General features: G+C 45.1%; 1 protein-coding gene across 1 annotated transcript in view; it reads right to left on the reverse strand.

Moving 5' to 3' along the window:
- Positions 1 to 22,134, reverse strand: part of TMPRSS6 (transmembrane serine protease 6) — a 41,115-nt gene extending 18,981 nt beyond the window's left edge. The window contains exons 1-9 of the mRNA XM_063133488.1: positions 22,066 to 22,134; positions 18,773 to 18,929; positions 17,756 to 17,898; positions 17,151 to 17,218; positions 15,597 to 15,781; positions 6,942 to 6,983; positions 4,514 to 4,718; positions 2,270 to 2,406; positions 105 to 217 (exon numbers count right to left, since the gene is read on the reverse strand). Coding sequence (XP_062989558.1) covers positions 105 to 217; positions 2,270 to 2,406; positions 4,514 to 4,718; positions 6,942 to 6,983; positions 15,597 to 15,781; positions 17,151 to 17,218; positions 17,756 to 17,898; positions 18,773 to 18,929 — 1,050 coding nt within the window. The 5' untranslated portion in view covers positions 22,066 to 22,134. The remainder of the gene's footprint in view (positions 1 to 104; positions 218 to 2,269; positions 2,407 to 4,513; positions 4,719 to 6,941; positions 6,984 to 15,596; positions 15,782 to 17,150; positions 17,219 to 17,755; positions 17,899 to 18,772; positions 18,930 to 22,065) is intronic.
- Between the last annotated feature and the right edge of the window lie 98 nt (positions 22,135 to 22,232).

Below are 22,232 nucleotides of genomic sequence, written 5' to 3' on the forward strand. Positions count from 1 at the left end.
GTTGCTCATAATATTTGAGTTAATGTGGTACAGAAGTTAATTTTCTTGTTTAGATGGAAAGGTACACACAGCTCAGTGTTATCTCGGAAAGGACAAGGTCTCACCATCATGTGCCAAGTGCACTGTGTATTGGGTGCGTAGTAACTGGGGTAGTATGGAGTCTTGATGTTCCCTTGCAGCTCCCAGCTTTCCCGCAGTGTTAGATTCACCTGGCAGGCTGAAAAGAGAGACCTGTGCTCATGCCAACTGAACCACACACCCATGTTGCTTGTGTCAAACCTTCTGACTCAGAAGAGGTTGGGGGGCTGCTCGCAGGGATGCTGTCAAACTAGGCTGTGAGTCCCTTGGGCAAGACCTCCATTGACCTGATCTAGCGACAAATCATTATGGTTCTTCTGTTGATGCTCTTGTTCATTACTAGCAATGACAGAGGCCCACCAGTCACAAATTAGTAGTGTAGGGGCAGAGCCTGGAGCTGTCTAAATGCACGGAAAGCCCTGGGTTGGGTGCGCAGTGGCGCTGCATCGATTATACTTATCCTGACTTTTTTCTCTGGAGTGAGGTGAGTACAGCACATCCACTGTCTATGCTTGCTCTGGAGTCACAGCAGAGGTGTGGCTGGGCAGATGGTGACCTCTGGCTGGTTGTCGTCTGCTTGGGCAGAGGGCAGGAGGTGGGCCCAGCAAGCCTAATGGCTGCCAGAAAGCCCATGCTGCTTCCCTTCATCTAGATTATTCACTGCCACCTTGCACCAACGATACCGTGGGGTTTGGCAGCGGAGTGGTGACAACTCGGCACTGCGAAGAAAGCCCTCCAGTCACAAAATGGTGGCAGAGTTTGGCATAATCAGCTGGCAATTACCAATACAATTTTATATGGCTATCTAATCCCCCTTTGGAAACTGCTATATTCTTTGCTGGAGTGACTTTCTTGTAGTAAGGTGCTCCATAATTCAGCTTTCCTCATGTTAAATACAGACATTGGCTTTGGAGGTATCATGCCTCAGCTTCCCCACTTCAGGCAAAATTTGCTGATCCCAAGGCTCTAAGAGGAAAACTTTTTATTTTATTTTACCCCCATGTGCCTTTCAAAGTATCCTTACTCATCCTTACTGTCATTTTTTCTCCCCTTCTCCTTTCAAACTTAACTTGTAACCTATCCCCACATGCTGCCAGTTTCGTTCCTCCTTCCCTCCTGTTGGAAATACTGGGTGGGCTGCAGTACTAAGGCCCACCTGAAACTGGGGCTGACTCCCACTGGTGAGCCCATCAGTTTGATAAATGCTGGTGCAGATACTACTGAAAAATATGGATCAATAACCTGACTCCCTTCTGTTTACCCAATTTTGGTTTGGGTTGCACTGCCCCTTCTGTGTAGCCATGCATGCATGCATGTGCGCACATATGCCAAACAATTGGTCTAACTCAGTATTGTCGACTCCTATGACAGGTGGTGGCAGCAGTTCTTCAGGCTAGGGTCAGCACCAGGTTTTTGAAGGCCCTTGGGACATGCTCAATGGGTCCTCTCACTCAGTGAGTTTCCCTCCTCACTGCCATTGTCACCAGTGGCATCTACTGCTCCTCCTTCTCATCACCATCATTGCCTGGGCCAGAGTGAGAATCAGGTGAACAAGCAGACTGCAGTGGTAAAGAAGAGGAGCAACCCCCAGGGGGCCCTTGGCAGTGGGGTCTTGCCAACGGCAGGTACCCAACCATGCCTACCCTTGATACTGGCTTTTTGAGATTTTTCCCAGCCCTGTTGCCTGAAATCACATTAACTGGAGATGCCAGTGATCAAACCTGGAACCAGCTGCATGCAAAACATATGCTCTACCACAGGAGCGATGCCATGGCCTGATCTATGACAGCCTCTAGATGTAATTGATGCAATGCTCGAACTATGCAGTTCCAAAAGCCACCCTTCTTCTCTGGCTGAGAGTCTAGTCTGGATAATTACAGCACAATCATCTGTCTCAGTCGCTAGCTTTAATACAAGGTAGCAATTTGTCTTATGTCTTAGTGGATAATGGCTGCTCTTATCTTAGTGTTAAGTTACCTTCCAAACATCACTTAATTCCCGCACCAGACTATTGTGTAATGTTGCTGAGTCCTACTCAACAGCAGCGGTGCTACATCTCAGATATGATATTGGTGGCACAAAGACTAAAATGTATACAGTGATGGATGGTGGGGAAGCTAATGGCTTGGCAAGGACTCTCTTTTCCTTCTCTCTCTCCTTTCTCTCGGGCTTCCCCGGGTTCTTTGCTCACCTTCCAAGGGCACAGCCTGGGCAGAAAGCACAAAAGGGTCATAGTAGCTATACATCCCCTTCTTCCACACCACAGACATGACGGGGCCTGAAGACAACACTTCCACCACGGGTTCCTGGCGGCTGCAGCCATACAGCCTGAGGCAAAAAAAGAAAAGAAAACAGGGGAGATGTGTGTATTGACAAGGTGGAGAAGGAACCATGAAAGGGGCTTTGAAGTAGAAAGGCAAGATGGAAAGAGGTAAACAGAAGGAAGTTATTTTGGATGTTTATCAATCAACATCTTGCTGAAACAACCCTGGTTGTGAAGACTGGGGGTGGGGTGTCTATACAATATGGTTTTGTAGCTGATTCCCTCAAAAAGCTATAGCGTTGCTGCTGCAAAGCAGAACTTATACATATAGAGCTTTATCACACCAGGGTTATACTGTGCAATCACTGCGAATTGCATGCAAAGGACTTAGAAGTTTTCCACCTTATAATCTACTTTGACTGTGAAGTGCTCCCATGCATCCTGCTTTAATTGTGCTATAAAGCCAAAAGAAGTGCAATATTTAGCTACCAGATTTTGAGCGTATCTTCCGAGTGGCCACTGGAGCACAGGAACAGGATTTTAAAGAAAAATTAAACAAATGCTTACATCTGCATAAGCTTTAGAGATAGACATCAAAATTGGCACAGTAATAGATATTAAGGAGAGCTTTAAGCATACCAAATTTGAATCAGATTGGGTCATCCGTTGATTTTTTATGATTTTTTTACATTTCCCCCCTTAATCCCACTTCCTGGTATGCAAAGGATCATTGCCGCCCAGTAGCAGCAACAACAACAATGCCGACAGCTTAGCGCTGTAGGGGATAATTTGAAGGAACAGGTACGTGGGATGAAGCTCAGAGATGGCAGGTGGGAGCGTGGGCTATCCAGATGGAAAACTGCAGCGCCAGTGGCCATTCAGCTAGCTTGTCAAGCCCAACCCCCGCCCCCTGCCCTGCATTCCTGCACTCACCCTGGATGGCTGGAGTGGGGGGAAATCACAATTGGGCGTGGATCTGCCCCCAGCAATGACCACTGGGCTTAACAAAACCAAGGCCTCCACCATCAGACGGAGAAACATTGTGGTGACCTCAGAGCAACAGAAAAATCATGGTAAAACCACACTCTGAAAAAGTGTGATTTCAGGGGTAAAAGCCCAGTGTGGCTGCAAGTTGGTGGCTGCATCATATAAACAATGCAGTGCCACTGTACAGCCATGATGAGGTAAACAGACCATATAGACACCCCCTGGCAGAGCAGAGGGAAGTATAGATAAGTAACGGGCAGCAAGAGTATATTGGGATTATCCTGCTTGGATGGGAAACTGCCCTGGAACTTTAGGTATACCGCATTGAGTGTCTTGGTGAGAAAAAGCAGGATATAGGTGGAATTCAAAAATAAACAAATACAATGAATTTTTCAGGCATCAGGGAATGAAGAGTGTGGGAGCTGAGTACGCAGTCATGCAAAACACAGAAGTCCCCTTTTCAAACATATCTCCATTGCCATGAAGGCTAGAAACTTGCTTTACTTTATGTCTTTATTTTAAGCAGAGGTTGTTGCTGTCTGGATTCTTGCCAGACCTTTCCACATTCTGTGCTAAGCTCTGCACTGGTGGAAAACTCACTGCCAATCCTGCATGGCACTACTTAATTGAGCTCCCATATACCTTCATGGGTTGTGATCTGTGTATAAAATCGGATATTAATTTGTTACAGGTATAAACAAAGAAAATAAAAGAAATTACTTGAAGACTTAAAAAATCAGAATGGAGATTAAAACATGTAGCAAGTGGTTACTCAAAACAGGTATCCCCAATTTTGTTTGAAAAAAACACTATTTGTTTCAACTTAACACTGGAGCTTTATGGCCATTGCTTTAGCAGAATAATCCAAGTTCTTCAGGTCAACATCGTGAATTGGATTATAAACTTAAATACAAAGATGATTGGCTGGACAGCCTGAGTCTAACTTGTGCTTTCCTTATAAATGAAAATGGGGAGGAAGAGGAGCCTGGGGCCATAGCTAGACCTAAGGTTTATCCCTGGATTGTCCAGGGGTCAAACCTGTTCATCTAGGTGACACACAGGGGATCCAGTGATCAGACAGGGGCGAATCCTGGCTGATCCCAGGATAAACCTTAGGTCTAGCTGTGGCCTGGGACCGCTTGCAGTTCTTCTCACCATTCATGCTATGGGATCAAAGCTACCTACAAAGTGATGAGCTGCTTCTCCAGCGGCCCGGCTGCGTCATACATAGCCAGTCGGTCCCTGCATTCAGAGAGGGTCCATTCCAGGTGTAGCTTGATCATGTAACCTTTGGGGCCATGGAGATGCCAAAGGCAGCTAGAGGCAAGGTAGTCTGGGCCCCTTAGCTTTAGGACTGTATCTTCCCTGATGTAGCTGTATCTGTAGCAACCTGGGCAGGCGAGACAAAGAAAACTGCAGAGCCAAGAGACACTTAAAATACTCTTCATGCATGCAAGAGATCACGGCAACACAATACAGTAAAGGTTTGCTTGAATACAGGTATTTCTGATGTGATCTTAATTTGTTGATATGTTCAGTCCCTCAGTTAGACTTGCTCTCCTCTCAACTAGTTAAAGCTTTGCTAGCCATCCCTCTTCTCCATATGCTCAAATTCTCCACATGATCCTTTCTCAAAGTTAAGTACTTTTCATCTATTGATTTCAATGGGGAAAAGGGAAGAAATTCCCTCTTTGAGATGAATGGGATGTTTAAAAATGTGTTTAGCTTTTCATAGATGATGCTTTTTTATTTCTGCTCACCTCCGAGCTGTTTCATACATCACATTTTTCTTTACTTATATGCCTACAAGTTTGGCTATCAAAAATAAGTTGCTTCAGAGTACACTGATCATAGTTGTCTGAGTGATGGGACTGACTGCAGCTCTGTGTTGACAAACCCCATTTTGTTGCTGTTTAATGCATTAAACAGCCCTCTATCATTTTGTTTCCGGGCCTTTTCCAACTCTCCCAGCTTTTTCAGTGGCCCAGTTCGCACACTAGAACAACCCCAGCGTTTTGTTCTTTTTCAAACCTTGCATTATTGTGAATGAGTGAGCATGCTGGTGCATGCTGCCTGAGTGTTCCCACTGTGAGGAGGAGTGGCTAAACAACCCAGGGACGCTCCATTTCTGGGCTGTTTGTCATGATGTGTGAACCAGCAACTCTGGCTTGCTTCTCCCTTGACAAACCAGAGAAATAACCCAACAACAAACTGTGGATAATTTCTCTGGCTTGTTGAGAAAGAGACAAGACAGAGTTTCTGGTTTGTATGTAACAACAAAGAATCTAAGAAAGGGTGCTTATGCCTACAGTGAGTCTCTTGCACCCCACTGATTCCACTGTGCAAGTGGGACCCACCACTTGTGCAACAGCAAGTTGGTGCTTCCCAGACAAAGGCCTGAAACAAGTGGAAACACTCGTTTCTCAATTGGGGAAGTTGTTGCAGCTGCCTTATGCAAGCTCCGCCGACCTGCCCCATTCCAGAAACGAGTACTTCTACTTGTTTCCCGTTACCCCAGATATGCTAAACCTTTCTTCCACCAGCAGTGGGTCCCACTTGTGGATGGGAATCGGCAGAGGTGTAAGCACTCCTTTGGATTCCATCCACAGTGTCCCTGGGTTGTTTACCTGCTCTGCTCATAGTGGGAGCAAACAGACAGTGCGCACCAGCACACTGCCATGTTCACAACCCTAGGTTGTCATGACATGAGAATTGGGCCTATGTGTAATAGTTTTGAAATTGGTAATGTCTGGATGGATGCTTGCATGCATTTACCATATCTAAACAACCCCTCTCCCATACATATGAGGGACGCATTTGCCCATGGAGTACACTGATAATGCATACCTTTGCTTGCATGCACTGCCAGGTGAGGATAGCATCAATCAATCAATCAATCAATCAATCCTTTATTTACAGTCAATAGACCAGAAAAAGAAAGGTACAGTCATGAGGATAGCAGTGTGTGCCTATGATGGGCACTTGAGAGCAAGCATTTGATGCATGGAGACATGCATGCCTGTGCATGACACAAGCAGAGGTTGCCCACTCCCCATGCACAGTGAATACACACACACACACTTAGACATGGCAAGAGCATGTAAGAATCTGCCCTGAGGCAGTTAGGTGTTTTTCATGTAGTGAAAAATCAATGTGTCTTGTATTTATTGCCTTCCTAAAACAAGCCCACAATGCCCTTCAAGTTACTGCAATGCCATTACATTATTATTATTATTATTATTATTATTATTATTATTATTATTATTTACTGCCCCATAACCAAAGCTCTGGGCAGTTCATGAAGCTTAATTATTATTAACATTACAATTCTTACCATTCTTACTATTTTTTAAAAATATATATTTTCCACCTTCTTTCATCACAGATGAGACCCAAAGAGGCTAACCAGAAAGAGATGAAACATCATCCCACACCAAATTACAATGGTAAAATGCAAGAGTATGACCACAACATATAAAAGTGGCATAGAAAGCCACAAATAGTTTTCATCTTAGTCCCTGATATGTCATTAAGTGGTGGGGTTTCCTATGACCTCCCTCTCCCTCCCCTCAATAAAAGAAACATAAAAATAAGGGGGAAATAAACAGCCTACCCAATGTGGATTTCAGCACTATTATGTCTTTCACACTGGACTCTGTTAGAAAGAAAAATACATAAAAGATGAACGCATGAGATGCCGCAAGAACGAAAACTTAAAAATGCAAAGAAGATGCATACTATGCTCCTTCTCACCTTGCTCTAGGCACATGCCAACCCCTTTCTTCCTGTGATCAATAACGGCCCAGTTCAGATGTAGTGCTAAACCACAGTTTAGTGCTGTACAAATTAGCCTGCTGGAGCATTCCCCACTGCCATTCCCTCTCCTCCAGGGTATGCCAGAAAAGAAGTTTGGAAGCATTTACATCTGGGTTTAAAGTAACTGCAGCTTGTCATTACATCTGCTGCAATTTGTCCTTATGTCCACAGTGTAAACTATGGCTAGTTTAAAGTATGGTTTATTGCAGGGCTGCAGAACCTCAGCACCACGGGCCAAACCAAGCCTGCCTGATGCCCCAGTCTGGCCCTCTGAGGTTTCCCAAGGAGGCCCCTGCCCCCTGTCCCCACCCCCTTTCAACTGAGTACTGGTTGTTTGGTGGTATCTTGGATTTTGCATCTCTCTCTCTCTCCCCGTCCCCAATCTAAAGACATAAGAAGAGCCTTGATGGATCAGTCCAAGAGCTTTATGCTAAAATTGGCTGGTATTTTTGGTATTTTAGCCCCAAACATTTTGCCTTTGGCTCCACCCACCACTAGAAGAGCTTCTCCATAATCAAATTTGTCCCTTGGGCTAAAAGAGGTTCAGTGCCCCTGGTTTATTGGAACACGTCAGGATCAGAAACCACTACTTGATTTTGGCTTGAACCACACTTTAAACTAACCAGTTTGTCCTTGTCGGATGCAGTGGCAAACAGCAGATAGCTTAAACCCAGAGCCAAAGGCTTCTGATCTCATGGCTGTGCTGGAGGAGGAAATGGGGGTGGGTGGACAGCATGCAAACTTGAGGCCCATCCAAGCTACTTCAGTAGCATTTTGTCCAAACTGGTCCATGATGTGCTTTGCATGTCAGAACTAACTCTCACAGAGTTTAATGGGACATCTGTCCTAGCAAGCATACCTGAAGCCTAATACTATGCATGTTGTCCTTCCTCTAATATCTAGCAATTAGAGGTAGACTGCTGCTGAACATGGAAGTTCAACATTGTTAATATGTCTGGTAGCCATTGATACACTTTTCCTCCATGAATTTCTTGAATCCTTTTTTTTTTTAAAAGCCAAGTAACTCCTTAAGTTAATTATGCATTGTGTGTGATGAAGTACTCTCTTTTCGTTTGTCCTGAACCTATTGCCAATGGACTTCACTACATCACCCAGAGTACTACTACTATTTATTTCCACCCTGCTTTCTGTTTTGAAACACACACACACACACACACACACATGTGCACAATTTAAAACACAAAAATAAAAAATAATAAAATGGATAAATAATAGAAAAATAATAATCAGAATAAAAACAGACAGCAACCAAGGTAGAAGTTGAACACAGCAGAGTAAAATCATGTTAAAAAGCACGCTGAACTGAGAATGTCCAAGATGCGTGGATCAAGTCATTTCCTATAGGAATTCAACAAAGGCTGAATTCCTCAAGCATGTCTCATCACCCTGTTTATTTTACTGAAAGCATTCGTAGCCTGCTCTTCAGTCAGAAAGGTTTCCAAAGTGGTTTAAAGATCCATAAAATCAAGACTGCCCCTGATCTCAGGTTTACAATCCAAAATCACGCAACACAAAAGGGTTGGGGAGGGACAGAGGTCACCAAGACATTTTGGTGCCTTAGGTGAAAAACAATATGGTGCCCCTCCCATTCCATGTACAAATAACAACTGGACTAGTAGGTGAATTTGTTTTGAACATTGATGATGGGACAACATACTCCACTGCACCTGAAGATGGCTGGCTAACCTTGGGGGCCCAGAGCAGGACTCATGGCACTCAAGGCCTCCAACACCCTCCTGATGCTTCTGCCACCTGAGGCGACTGCTTCACTCTGCCTAATGGTAGGGCCAGCCCTGGGGAGGGAAAAGGAAATCATGAAAACCCAAGTCCTGGTTCTTACTGTTACTTGGTTCTTAGAACAACCTGCTGCAATATAACCAAGTGTTGTTTACCAGCTGAAACAGGTCAAAAACAGGTGTGAAAAATCACTGGTCTCACAGTTGAACCAGCCAAGTAGCTCTGCTTCCTATATCTCCCTCTTCTACAATCTGATGCAATGGCTCTTGGATGATAGTTCGGGTGGGGAGGCAAAACCCAGGCTAATGGTGGCCCTGCTCTTCTTTGCTGTCCCTGCTGCAAACTTGTCTTTCCAACTCTACTCTCAACTCTGGAAAAGACCATAGCTTAGTGGTAGAGCACCTGCTTTGCCTGCAGAAGGTCTCAAGTGCAATCCACGGCATTTCTAGATAGGATGTGATGTGTACAACCCGTGTCTGAAAGCCTGAAGATCTGCCACCAGTCAATGCAGACAATGGATTAATGGTCAGATTTTGTATAAGGCAGCTTCATATGTTTTATAGCCAGGAACCTTCAATCAGTCAGTCAGTCAAGCAAGCAAGCAACCAGCCTTCCCCAACCTGGTGCTCTCCAGATTTTTTTGCTACAACTCCCAGAATTTTGGACCATTAGCCATGTTGGCTGGGCTGATGGGAGTTGAAGTCCAAAACATCTGGAGACCAGTGGGGGAGAAGGCTGATTTATAGTATCTCTACTCAATCTTACCCTGGAACTATACTGTTTATCCCTTGCCCCATCTTTCAGTGGGCACTTTTCTCTAACTTTGCCACATGCCCTCCTTCTTCTTGCTTAACCATAATTTCACAACTGCTTCTGTTGTTTCTTTGTCTTCCTGTGCATCTTTTGTAATAACCAGGTCTCAACTCTTAACCATTTCCCAATTTAGTTTTCTTTTTTCAGCCTGTCGTCCCTAATTAAAATTTGCAATTAAATGCATACTTCAAGGGAAAAAAATCTCACTTAGGCCATGTCCTATCAAGAGTTTTCTGCACTGTTGCTTTTTGTACTGTAACATGAAACAGAATTTGTTGGAAGCAATGCCACATTCCACTAGGGTTCCCCTCCCCATCACTGCAAAGCATTCTTCCATAAGGCCTGTGCCACACATGCCTGGACTGCAGGGTGGTCTAGACAGAACTTGGGTGATGGTACATCATCTTGCAGATGCTGCTGTCCATCACAGTTTAACACCAAAGATGGAGAAACAGTCTGAAGCTATAATATAACAACGGAGACAATCACAGCATGCTGTGTACAGTAAATGTTACCAAAGTTGTGAAAGGGCAGGGGGACATTCAAAGGGATGATCATCAAGAAGATACACTAAAAAAAATAGTGCCCTATTCAGAAATCTCCACAACAAGATCCGAAGCATTCCCACTGAATTTAATAAGAGTGTGCTCCATTGAAGACGAGAGGCGGAGAGGAAGTGGGAAGAAAACGGGCCCAGGTGAGTGATGCACAATAGAAGAGATACTGAGCTGTTCTTTAATGCCAGATGGTTTTGACAAGGGAAATAAAGCAAAAGACAATTAAGGAGGGTGAAAAACCCCAACAGCTTGGTATAAATAGAGTGAAGCATAGAAACAAACAAGTCAAGAGGAAATGTTTGAGTGCTTTAGGAGTGCTTTCAGGCTAGAGCCCATTAGCCATCCTCAGCTTTTGTGCAAAGACCTCAAAGCAAAATTGTAGCTGTGGTCCTATGCTGCACCCAATCTTGTGCTTGATATCATTGCTACCTGCAGCCTTTGAGGAAGCCACTCGTGAACAAGACAGGGATGAGGAAGTCTTTGATCTTGGCCAGCAAGAATGCTCAGGGATGGAGATTGCATCGCAGCAGCTGAATTAGACTGCCCAAAAAACTAGGAGTAGATTTGTGGAAGAGAGTCTGAGCTCCATCAGATGAGCATTTTATTGCATACTTGTTACTGGGCACTCACAGATTTTCACGGGTCCCTCTCATGGCATAGTCTGCCTCCCTTGTGCCTCCTGCCCCTTCTTCGCATGACAAAAACACACCCCAGTAAGCCCAACTTATTTCTAAAGATGGAAGTTGCCGCTTTCTCCTGCTGTGTGCAAGAGTAGCAGCGGGATCAAAGCAGCCCACTGCATGGGTCACATAAGGGCAAAATTCTCTGCCACCAAGAGTACCCCCTAGTGGCTATTCCTTCCCCTCCACTTCCCTGAAGTCCCAGTCAGATTGACACTACATCACCATGCTCAGGGGGGTTGGGGTAAAAGAAATGGCAGCTGCAAAGAGGTGCTCTAGCTGCAGTGAGTGCCTATTGATTTTGCTCCCCTGGGTTGACCCTAGATTGGCCGCAGAGTGACATTACATGGAGGAAGTGCTGTGTTGACATTGTGCCCATTGAAAAAGTCAGGGTAAATCCTGTCTCCTTTAAAGCGCAGCATGACAGGGAAGCCCCGTGGTGGCTGCAAACCTGTGCTTGTGTCATCTAACTGATGTGGCACAGATCCACAGCCACCATGGGGCTTTCTCTGTGGATTGACAGTCCCTGGCTCTCTGCCTGTCCAGAAAACAAGTGAGAAAGAAGACAAGGAGTTATGGCAGTTGGCAACAATGGTGGTGAGAAGGTAGAGGGGGGCCATCGAGGGTGTCTGGCTCGAGAGCCCTGAAAATCCTAGGGCTGTCACTCCCTGCAAGTGGCAGCTGATAAAGCAGACTGGGAACTTGGAACATAGGGTGCCCCGTCATGCATTCTGTATTTATCAAGGGAGCGAGGAGACAAAACAGAAGAAGACCTTTGCTTTGGGCAGGAGCTGCATATTTGCTGCAACATCTGGCCCATGCCCACACCAGACTGTCTTTAACTCTGCAGAAATGTCTGCTTGGTTTGGAATGTGCATGCTGATTAGTATGTATTCCTTGGAAGCAGCCTCTATCTGCAGCCACCATATATGGTTAGAATTTATTCCAGAAGCTAGTCAGTTTTTTAAAAAGATTTCTCTATTCCTGCTTTTAAAAATGCAAAACAACATAAGGAGGGTTAATGCAGGACAAATCCCTCAAGTTAAGAGGCTCTTAAGGCATTAGAAGAATTTGCAATCAAACTGAGTAATACTAAGAATTCTTTTTGAAGAGAGGCTTCCTTGAAGTTACAAAAGTCTTTCCAGTTTCTGTGAAATAATAAAACATGCCTCTCTGCACCAAGGAGGGGAGAAAAGCATTAATTCTTCTCCACATCTTCCATTATCACCACCATCGTCACCATCTTTCTTTTCTTACTCATGGTGGTTTTTCTAGATGGACAGGATGGGCTTTGCCAAGACATGCTGTCTTTTTCTGATTCAGGAATTTCTTGACTATTGAGCATGTTCTGTTGTTGTTGTTGTTGTTGTTGTTGTTGTTGTTGTTGTTGTTGTTATAGCACAAACAATTTGTGCAGCGCCAAACTGATAGCATATGCAGCAAAGAGAGAAGAAATCAGAGTGCCTGATGGTGCTTGATGGTGACATCAATAGATATAGAGAAAAGAAGAACAGGGATTAAAAGGATGAGAGGTTCAGCCTTAGACATAATGACAGTGCACTACTGTGTGTGTGTGTGTGTGTGTGTGTACGGGATGAAGTAGCAGAACAAGTACCATTTTCCAAAGCCCTGCTGGCGCTCATGCAAGCCAGGGTAAGAAGTGCAGGGGTGGACCTATCAGCTTTTCTCTTGTGAACATAGCTTTTAATGTTCTGCATGTTTCTAAACCCCTCCACCTATGCTCTAGGCTGAGATGGAGCAGGGACATCACAGGGCCTTCCCAGGAAACAAAGGGGCCTCGGATCCCCCATCATTTGTAGTATTAGGATAACATTATTGACCTGTAAGGATTACAATAAGTTAATGTTTGAGAAGTAATTTGAAAATGCTATTTAATTGCTAGCACCATTATTATCCTTGTGCTATAATATCATCACATGCCTAAAATTAACAAACATGGCTTTTCCGACTTTATCCCTATCTTGTCCAAAGGAAACCTAAGTTTTAATCTTAATTTTGAGGGTTGACTACTGCAACAGGCTCTATCTGACCCTGACCCTGAAGGTTGTCCAGAAGCTTTAGCTAACGCAATCCATTGCAATTACATTGGCTGAGTTCAGACAATCCCAGGGAGAAAAGAAGCCATCATGGCTTCTTCTGCCCACCCCATATCTGCTGCTGGGTTGTGGGGTGATTTAGAAGCCACCCTGGCTGTGCTCCTTGCCAGATTAAGTTGACACAATGACCCAAGCCATGGTTAATCAGGGAAATGGTGGTCGCACAAGCAGCATGCATGGATGGTGGCTTCTCCCCTCCCCATGATCATCTGGACCCGACCGTTGGGACCGTCCATGTCAGAACATAACATTTGTCACTTAGAGATGTTGAAATGCGCCCTTCTGCTCTTTGCTAAATTTGATATGCAAATTAAGAACACACAAATTACTTAGAGTTGAGCACCGTCACGCAGAATGCCTCAGAAATGGGAAAGCTGTAAATAAAAGAAAATGGCTAATGGTGTCTTATTAGTACAGAGAGATTTGGGTTAGCATATAGATTTGGTCTCACTTAACATTTCCATCCATGACCAGAGAGAGAAATTAAAAACCAACACCCGTCTACTGACAACAAGTAAGGAGAGAAACATCTGAGATATAAAGACCTAATGAAGCTAGGCGTATGAGCAGGCACAATGCACCATGATACAGTTCTTGGAATAACAGTGGCGAAACGTATGGGATAGCACACACATTTATCTGCAGGGGTTCATAAATGTTGGCTTGGCTTACTAGCCAGCTGTTATCTGTGGTTGCCATCAATCCCTTCCCTTCCCTTGAGTCATTTGGCATGCACAGAGGACCTGAAAAAGAGGCAGGTTCATCTCTCATTTGCAGGGGTTATGGAGAACAGAAGCAACAGCTGGAGTCCCCCTTGCTGTTTCATACCTGCTTGAAAACTGCAGTGGAACAAGACCTATGGAGTGAGTTGGAATTGATGTGGCAACAGCTGTCCTGCCTGCCAGAGAGCTGGGAGCACTCACCCCTGGCAAACCGGGGCTGTCTTCATGGCGCAAGTTGGCGCCGCCTTCCCCCCAAACCCTGCGGTTTCCCTTACCCAATGCCAAGGATGGAGCGTGGGGTTTCCAGTGGTCATCTGGGTGCTGGAGCCACCCCTGCCCTCTTCCTGGTTTCCAGTGACCAATCACTGGTTGCATTCCACCAGGACCACCCTCTGGATCGGCTCCGGAGCAAGGTCAGCCAGCGGAAGAGCCGTACTGATCTTGCTCCCACCAAAAAAGTCAGGGTAAGCCCCTGACTTCTTTTATGCACAGCTTTGTGTGAAAGCACTGCAGTGGCTGGGAATCTGTGGCTGCATCATATAACTGATGCAGTGTGGATTTGCAGCCACCGTGGGGTTTTGGCTGTGTATAGATGGCTCCTTAGTAAGCAGATCTATGGATACTTCTGTATCAGTTTTATATCACTTTAACTGGCATACCTTTCTGCAAAGAAACCTCATTTGGAAAGGATGCTGAGAATTTCCTCTTAGAAATGTTCACCCCAACCCTGACAAACACACACACACACACACACACACACACACACTGAACTACGGTTCCCAGGGTTCTCTGAAAGAGGGAATTAGTGTTTCATAAGCTGGCAATGTAGATCTACTCTATTAATTAATTAATTACATTTCTATACTATCCAATAGCCAAAACTCTCTGGGAGGTTCACAAAAATTACCCTAGAAGTGAACGACAAAACTCTGACTGCAAACCAGAGTAAAGATTTCAACTGGCATATCTGGGGTAACATGAGAAGGAATTTTATGAGATGAAAAAGGCAAAACTTCAGAAACAGATAACATTGAAAGAGGATTTGAGATGGCAGTATTTCAGTGTTGGTGTACTGTACCCCACAGATTCACACAGACTCTGCCTTCCAAACAAGCCTAAGCTTTATTTAAACAAAGCTTTTCCACTGAGCTCTCTCAGGCTGTACACTCTCTCTCCGCAAGCCAGAAGCAGTGGGTTTTGCCCTCAATCACTTCCTGGTTCCTCCCAGGAAGCATAACCCACTCAGGTTGAATCCCCTACTGCTTTCTTATTGTTAGAGGCAGTAATAACTAGTGAGATGATTGTATGATATGATCCATTTCTGCAGGGGTGGGGTACCGATTAAGATGGTCCACCCCTGGAGAATTATGGAATCCAAAGGGCTGGCGATTCAGTCGAGGCTTTGGGCACACTATGGAATGGTGAGATGGGGAAGGCCATCAATACAATTGCTCCCAAGTGTCCACTCCAGTGCTGTGGAGCCCGTAATTCATCTTGGTTTACAGAAGCTCTATGGGCAATGAAACAGGCTGGACAGTGGCTAGAGTTCAGGTGGTGCAGGTCTCCTTGAGACCTCCACGATCAAAGATTAGCAAAGGCTCTTCATTATACCTGTTATGCAGCAGTGAAGCAGATTTCCGTCCCCCACTGAAGCCCCCTACACAAATCTGATCCTGATGGCTAAGGGATGCCTGGGAAGCTTCAGGAGCGAGGAGGTGCTGGAGAAGTCCTGTTGCACAAGTGGTCTTCCACTTGCAGCACGTTAGATCCAACCCACAAATGGGACATATATCGTCATTACTTACCTAGCAGAACCAAGGATCCTGGGTCAACCTTGTATTCTGTCTGATACAAAAGGTGGCCTGTTCTATTGATGCTGGCAAACAGCTCTTTATAGAGTGTGTTATTCACTTTCTCTGCAGTCATCACTTCATGCTGGCTTTTGGGGATTTGAAGGGCGAACCAGAAGAAGCATGTCAGAGATCCCTCCCTATTAGGGAGAAAAGAACCATATTTATCCCCTCTCTTCATTTTCCTTTATATACGATGGAACTGCTGCTGGAACTAGCTAAAACATTTTCAACTGTAAAGTGTAATAAGCCAAAGTCATAGCCAAAAACATGGAAAGCAAGTCTGGAGGATTCTTCAGATGAAGAGCATACTGCAACTTCTAGAGGTAGGCGCACTTCAGGCTTGCAGAATCTACTTTGGTTTTACTACAACCAGATGGCCAGATGTAAAACAGTAGCTCAAAGAGGGGCATAGCTGGATGGAAATGGTTGCTTGACGCAGAATCAGTTACCTCCTGCACCCCCATGAGACACACATTGACCCAGTTTGCACGACTGCCGCAGCCCACTGCATGCCAGGTGACTTTTGCATTTACAAGCTGAGACCACAGCTGGTCGTGTCATGCAAACCTAGCGAGGGTGGATTGTTACTGTCATTAACAAACCACCCACAATCCTAAAACAGCCCATGGATTGTAGGTGGTTTGTGAACCACACCGACAACCCACTGGGTTCAAGCCGTGATCGTGGCTTGAATATGCAACATGCTTGCCTGTATGCACCACTAAGTCCCAGGGTTTAAATAACCTATGGTGTTTTAGTGTAATGTGAGAACTGGCCCATTGGGAAAACATGCATGTACAAATGCAAACCTGCATCTGATAGATTAGGAATTCTGTACAAAACTCTAACATCAACCAGCAGAACTGTATGAAGACTGGGTCAAAGGCAACTGATTAATGCTCCTATTTTGCAGGTGAGGAACTCTCAGGATGAAAGGTAAGAGATGAACGAAAGGTCAGTTATACCAGGGAATGCTTTTAAAGTTTTCAAATTTATTTATGACTGTTCAGCTGTTGGGAATCAGAAACCTTGTAGATCTACTTCAAATCACCCAGCGATCTACCAGTAGAACCTGATCTACTTTCTGCCACCTTTTGTCTAAGGGCTGAAACTGACATTACTTTAAAAGCACCTATGTCTTCCCCACCCAACCCATTTTTACTGTAGAGTAGGTGCAGGGATGCCAATCTGAATCAGGATGCTATCATGGCAGATAGGAGAAATTTTATTATTTCCCAGGCTATAGACCTGATCACAATTTTGCACTAGAAAATGTAAGTGTGGGCTCCCCAATCCAGATAGGGCCCATAGCATGTGTGTGTGTGTGTGTGTGTGTGTGTGTGAGTGAGTGAGTGAGTGAGAGAGAGAGAGAGAGAGCATGCTAGGGCCTAGACTGGGCCTCCTACACCAACTCTGGAGTAAAAATGAAACAATACGTAGCTGTGACTTTAATGTCTGTTTTTGCTTGAAAATAATATGCAAAAAGACTAGTATCACTTCACTCACCCAAAGGCATAGACCATACTGGAGTTGTAGTAAGGAGCCAGGTCGGTGGCATGAATAAGATCTTTCAGCTGTAAAGAAAATGTTCTCAAATAATACCAGATTCCCATTACCAGGCAATGGTATCATCATAAAGTAACACCCCCTCCTTGTGTAACAAAACCTATCATTTGATGTCAATCACCTAATTCCAATGAAGATTGCCACCATTTATTTTTTACTGTTCTTGCTCCTGAGCCTTCATCCACTCTTGGATATACAGGAATTTAGTGGGCAAGAAGGAGTCACCTCTTTAATTTCTGTGTCACACTGATAGTGGTGCGGTTAAGTAATTTTAGGTCACCCTGGACTTAATGGTCTTGTGATAAGGAGGGGTTCCCTCACAAGACCATTATTTCATTTACTTCCAGATATGTCGAGCCAGCTGGGCTGCATTTGGGGGCCCTCCTGCTCGTTCTGCTGAGCGGAACCCTGCACGTCTGCCCCAAAGTCCTACCCTGATGGTGCCACTGTAAGTTGCTGTGAGAGGCACTGGAGGAGGGCTAGCACAAAAACCCATACCCACTAAGCTGCCTAACTTCCACACAATGCATAAAGCTGTGCCCAACCATTGTCTTTGTCTTTGCTGTCTCTGTCCAGAAGGCTCTGGAGTCCATACGGCCATGATCCAGGGAGTAGTGCCGATTGAGGATCCTCAGGCTGCCGGAGTAGAAATGCAGGAGAGTTGACTCCAGATGCCGCGGTCTGTAGTCTGTCACAAGGAAGCATAATGATGAGCTCCACATAGTGGGGGAGGAAAGCTATTACTTATAAGGTAGACAGGTGCCCTATTTTACAGATGACACTCCTCTATTTTGGACAGCTGGCAGAGGACAGTCCTCCATTTGAAGGTATTCTCTACTTGATGGGCTGCCCAGTCCAAGTCTGGTCTAAAGTTGAAGTACCATAAGGAGGGAGAGGCAGGGGGAGCCTTGACGTTGCCCATCTGGCAACTGGATGGCAGACTGGGCATCCGGAACACAGGTCAGCTTGTCACTCTTCTCCAGTATGGTGAAGTGTCTTAGATTCATGCTTTTCAATGTTCTTTCCCTCACTTGCTCGGCCAGCCAGCTCATCTGGTCACTTCCTTCTGGAGGCATGGCCGCTGCCCCTGGCCTTTGACCATCTATTGTAAGAGGTCCGATAACTCCCATGAGAAGCCAGCCAGGCCAGCCTGTCATGGCAGCTCATAGGAGCCCTGCAGTGGCTTGGGGCACAAGGCAGGCAGAAGCAAGCAGACAGATGACTGCCTGAGCAAATGAGGGAGCAGCTGGCCAAGTGGGTAGGCTGGGTAGGCAGGTGGGTGTTAGCCACAGTAGGAAGAAGCAGGGCCAGGAATGGAAGAGAGGCACAATTTGCCACCTGATGCGGGGGCGTGACCATGCATAATGGTGGGGCTGACCCTGACACCACCACATCAAAGGTGAGGTGAAAACAGTCATGTGACATGGCCCTATGCCAGGTCAGGTACACTTGTGTCAACCCCTCTTTTTTGGGATACTTGCACTGTTCTCATTCCCCCCCCCCCAGAGTTGCCTTTGCAGCAACCAGCCTAAAGAAGAACAACAAAAGATTACAATGGTTACCTAAGAAATACCATGTTAGCGCTCCAGCTCCACCCAACAGCACCAAGACTACCCAAAGTGGGATGTAGCGTTGGCAGTTATGAAATCTGCTCTTCTGTCTGTCTTGAGGCCGTCCTGTCGAATCTTCTTCCTGCTCCTCTCCCTCCGGCACGGGCATCTTGCCAAACAGCAAAACAAGGATCAGGCACAATGATCTAGATCTGAGGTGCCATGTCATCATTGACAGGACCAGATCAAGAGCCCTGGGTAAGATGCCCCATAGCCCATTCCATGGAGCATGCACATGTGCTAAATATTCCTTTCAAAGCTCTGGAATGTTCCAGAAATAGTTCTGCACATGATGTAAGATTTCACAGAGATCATGAAGATCTCCATGATCTCCATGATCCTTCACAGTGGAGGCTGGGGGCTCCAATGTCAGTGGGGTGGTGAATCTGCTCTGGGTTTCAGTCAGAACTCTAAAGAAGCTATTTGCACCTTGGATTGCTCCTTTAGAGTTCTGATTCAAACCCCATTGACATCAGAGACACCAGTCTCCTTTGATCCTCCTTCTAGAAGCATCACTAAGGCTGCAATTTTATGCACACTTACCTGGGAGTAAGCTGCACAGCCAGATGTACTTCTGAGTAAATATACATCAGATTGGGCTACAAGGCAGAATTTTTGCATTTCTTTTGGATAATTTTCACAATCATTTACCATGATTTACATAATATTTAAACTATATCCTGCTGGAATATATATATATTAACCCTTCACAATATGTAGTTGATTATCTATTTGGCCAAGTAGAGCTGTTTTCAGAATAAAGCTCACTAGAAGAAAATAAGAGGAACGTCGTCATGTGGGGAAATCTCTCAAACCCAAAGGGTTATACGAATTCACCATAAAGCAAAACGCAGATGAGACTGTTCCTCTGGCCAGAGTTGTGCTTTACTTTGGCTTGAAGGAATGCACTTCCCTCCCACAAAAGGATGTTAACGGAGGTTTTTGTGAACCGCCCAGGGAGCTTCAGCTGTTGGGCGGTATAAAAATGCAATAAATAATAATAATAATAATAATAATAATAATGCATCTTTTGTCTAAGAAACAAAGGGGGGAATTAATGATCTCTCTGTTTTGGGCTCCTGTGTGAGCCCCAGAAGGGGGAAATCGACAAGAGAGCTGGAGGAGAACAAGACAAAATGTGTACAAGTGAATGAACAGACAGCATCACTCCCTCTAACATCAGACTTGGCTGGTGAGTGCCAACAGCATTGTAACCAAAGTAGGGCCAGTGAGAAAGATGCGGTAATGTATTAGGATGCTTGGTGAACCCCAAGAGCATCGGAATTACAAAATTATTTAGGAATAAAAGGTGAGGAAGCCATGCCAGAACAGCCCCATGAGGACTGCGCATGCGCAGTAGTCTCATCCTGGAAAAGGGCATAGATAGCTGGCTGGAACACTGAACAGTGTTGGGAATATTGGAATCTTATCTGCAGCTTATAGGAAGGGAGCAGTTCGGTAGTTAGCTAGTTAATGCATGAGAATTTGGTCCTTAGCTAACCTTAGGAGCTCTATAGCCTATTATGTGGCTTCCTGCTCCTCCCCTTCCTTTCCCCCATTCTCTACCTTCCACCATTGCTGGGAGCTCATGGCTTGCTCTCTCCTTTTTGCCACTGCTGTAGAACACAAAGAAATGGACTGAACAAACTTTGTCTGAAACTATAACTGCATTTAATGCAAGACTCTGTGAGTAAACCACATCACCTTTTTCTTTACCAAAAGAAAGTTCTCTCTTTTTAGCCGGGTGTATGGATATGGCTCATTCTGTTCTGCATTTTGTTTTTACTCTACTAACTGCCTTTTTAACCAGAGGCAGCAATACAGTATAATTGCCATCCAATGGGAACACCCCTCCCTATAACATCTTGTTGCAGGCCCCACTTGTAAATTACTTGCCCACTTCATAGGACAATCAGCTACACACATATATTTAGGAGCAAAAGACCATTGATTATGTATCACTCCAGCTTCTTTCCATTTCACTCCCTCCATAACCTAAAGTTGCTCAGTTTCACACCTTGGATATCTCATTTAGAGTTCTGATTGAAACCCAGAGTGGATGCACCATCCCATTGACATCGGAGCCACCAGGCTCCACAAATGAGGAGGTGACACAGAGATTGTGCCATGGTGTGGCAAGACACACAGGCGTACATCCAATCCTAGATTAGCTTTTCTACTGACCAACAGTCTGTCTGATTTGTCTGGATTGAGATGTACATTAGCCAATGTAGTGAGGTGGCCATCAGTGACAGATATGGGTTTAAGCATTGCAGGCTGAAATTACTACTCAACCCTGAAGCAGTTCGTGGCCTCTGGTAATCTCTCACAGCCTAGCTTACCTCATAAGGTTGTTGTTTGACTAAAATGCTGCTTTGAGCAAATGCAGAAGGTGTAGGCCACAAATGTAATGAGTAAGTGCATAAGATGTACATCCTACAACAACAATAGGCAGAAATAGGGTGACAACATGGCCTAATTCACAAAGGACATCGCTCTAAATGAAGGGCTGTCCTGTCCAAGTCCAGATGAAAGATCAAGAACCATAAGAAGGGATTGCCAGCATGTGCCTTAAAGTTGTCCACCAACACTTAGTGTCTGAACAACAAACTGAACAGGTACACAGGTCACCTGGTCAACAGGTCTTTCCCACTATGCATTGCATTTCTATTGAAATCATAGCAACTCTTTCTAAACTTGTATCTACATCTATTAGAATATTCAAATTTTATGCAAATATGTATTATCCTTTGCCCTGGTTTTGTGGGGGAGGGGGAGGGGTGTGCATAAATGGACACCTTAGGCAGATGCCTTCCCCCTTGCCCTCCATTTTGTGAATTTTGCTGAGGCAGAGTTAGTGTGGCAGAATTATGTGTGGCAGAAGAAGGGGAGAAAATAAGCAAAAATTTCTATATCCCAAACAGTATGAAATAAAGCTACAAATGTATTCCTGAAGCAGCAGTCCAACCATCCCTTGCAAACACAGGCAACCTAGACTTTCTTCCCATCCTGGTAGCCCCCTCCCCCCTCTGCAGCCAGAATTCAGAGCCCCCTATTTTGCCTTTCCAGTCAATGCCTGATATTGCTTCAGCCAGGGCTCAACCCAACACATCCAGGAGAAGAGGGCTTGGGCGTCACTGTATAGTCACCCAAACCCCAACAAGAGAAACCAGACACCCCAAATCTCTTCCCTCAGTAGAAGAGAAAGGTGAAAGCGCCTTGTAATCCCCAAGTGACAGACCCACCTTTGAAGCTTTCCGTTGTAGGGGTGGCCTGGTGCGCTCTCATCCGAAATCACTCTCATGCATGCCTGTATGTAAACATGGAGCGAGATTTAATATTTGCTCAGGCCCAAGGTCTTCCCTGTGCTCAGCCGTCCAATGCGTTGCTTCTCTTCTTTCGCCCTTTGCCC

Source organism: Elgaria multicarinata, chromosome 9 (assembly GCF_023053635.1).
Source record: "Elgaria multicarinata webbii isolate HBS135686 ecotype San Diego chromosome 9, rElgMul1.1.pri, whole genome shotgun sequence".
In the NCBI taxonomy this organism is placed as follows: Eukaryota; Metazoa; Chordata; class Lepidosauria; order Squamata; family Anguidae; genus Elgaria; species Elgaria multicarinata.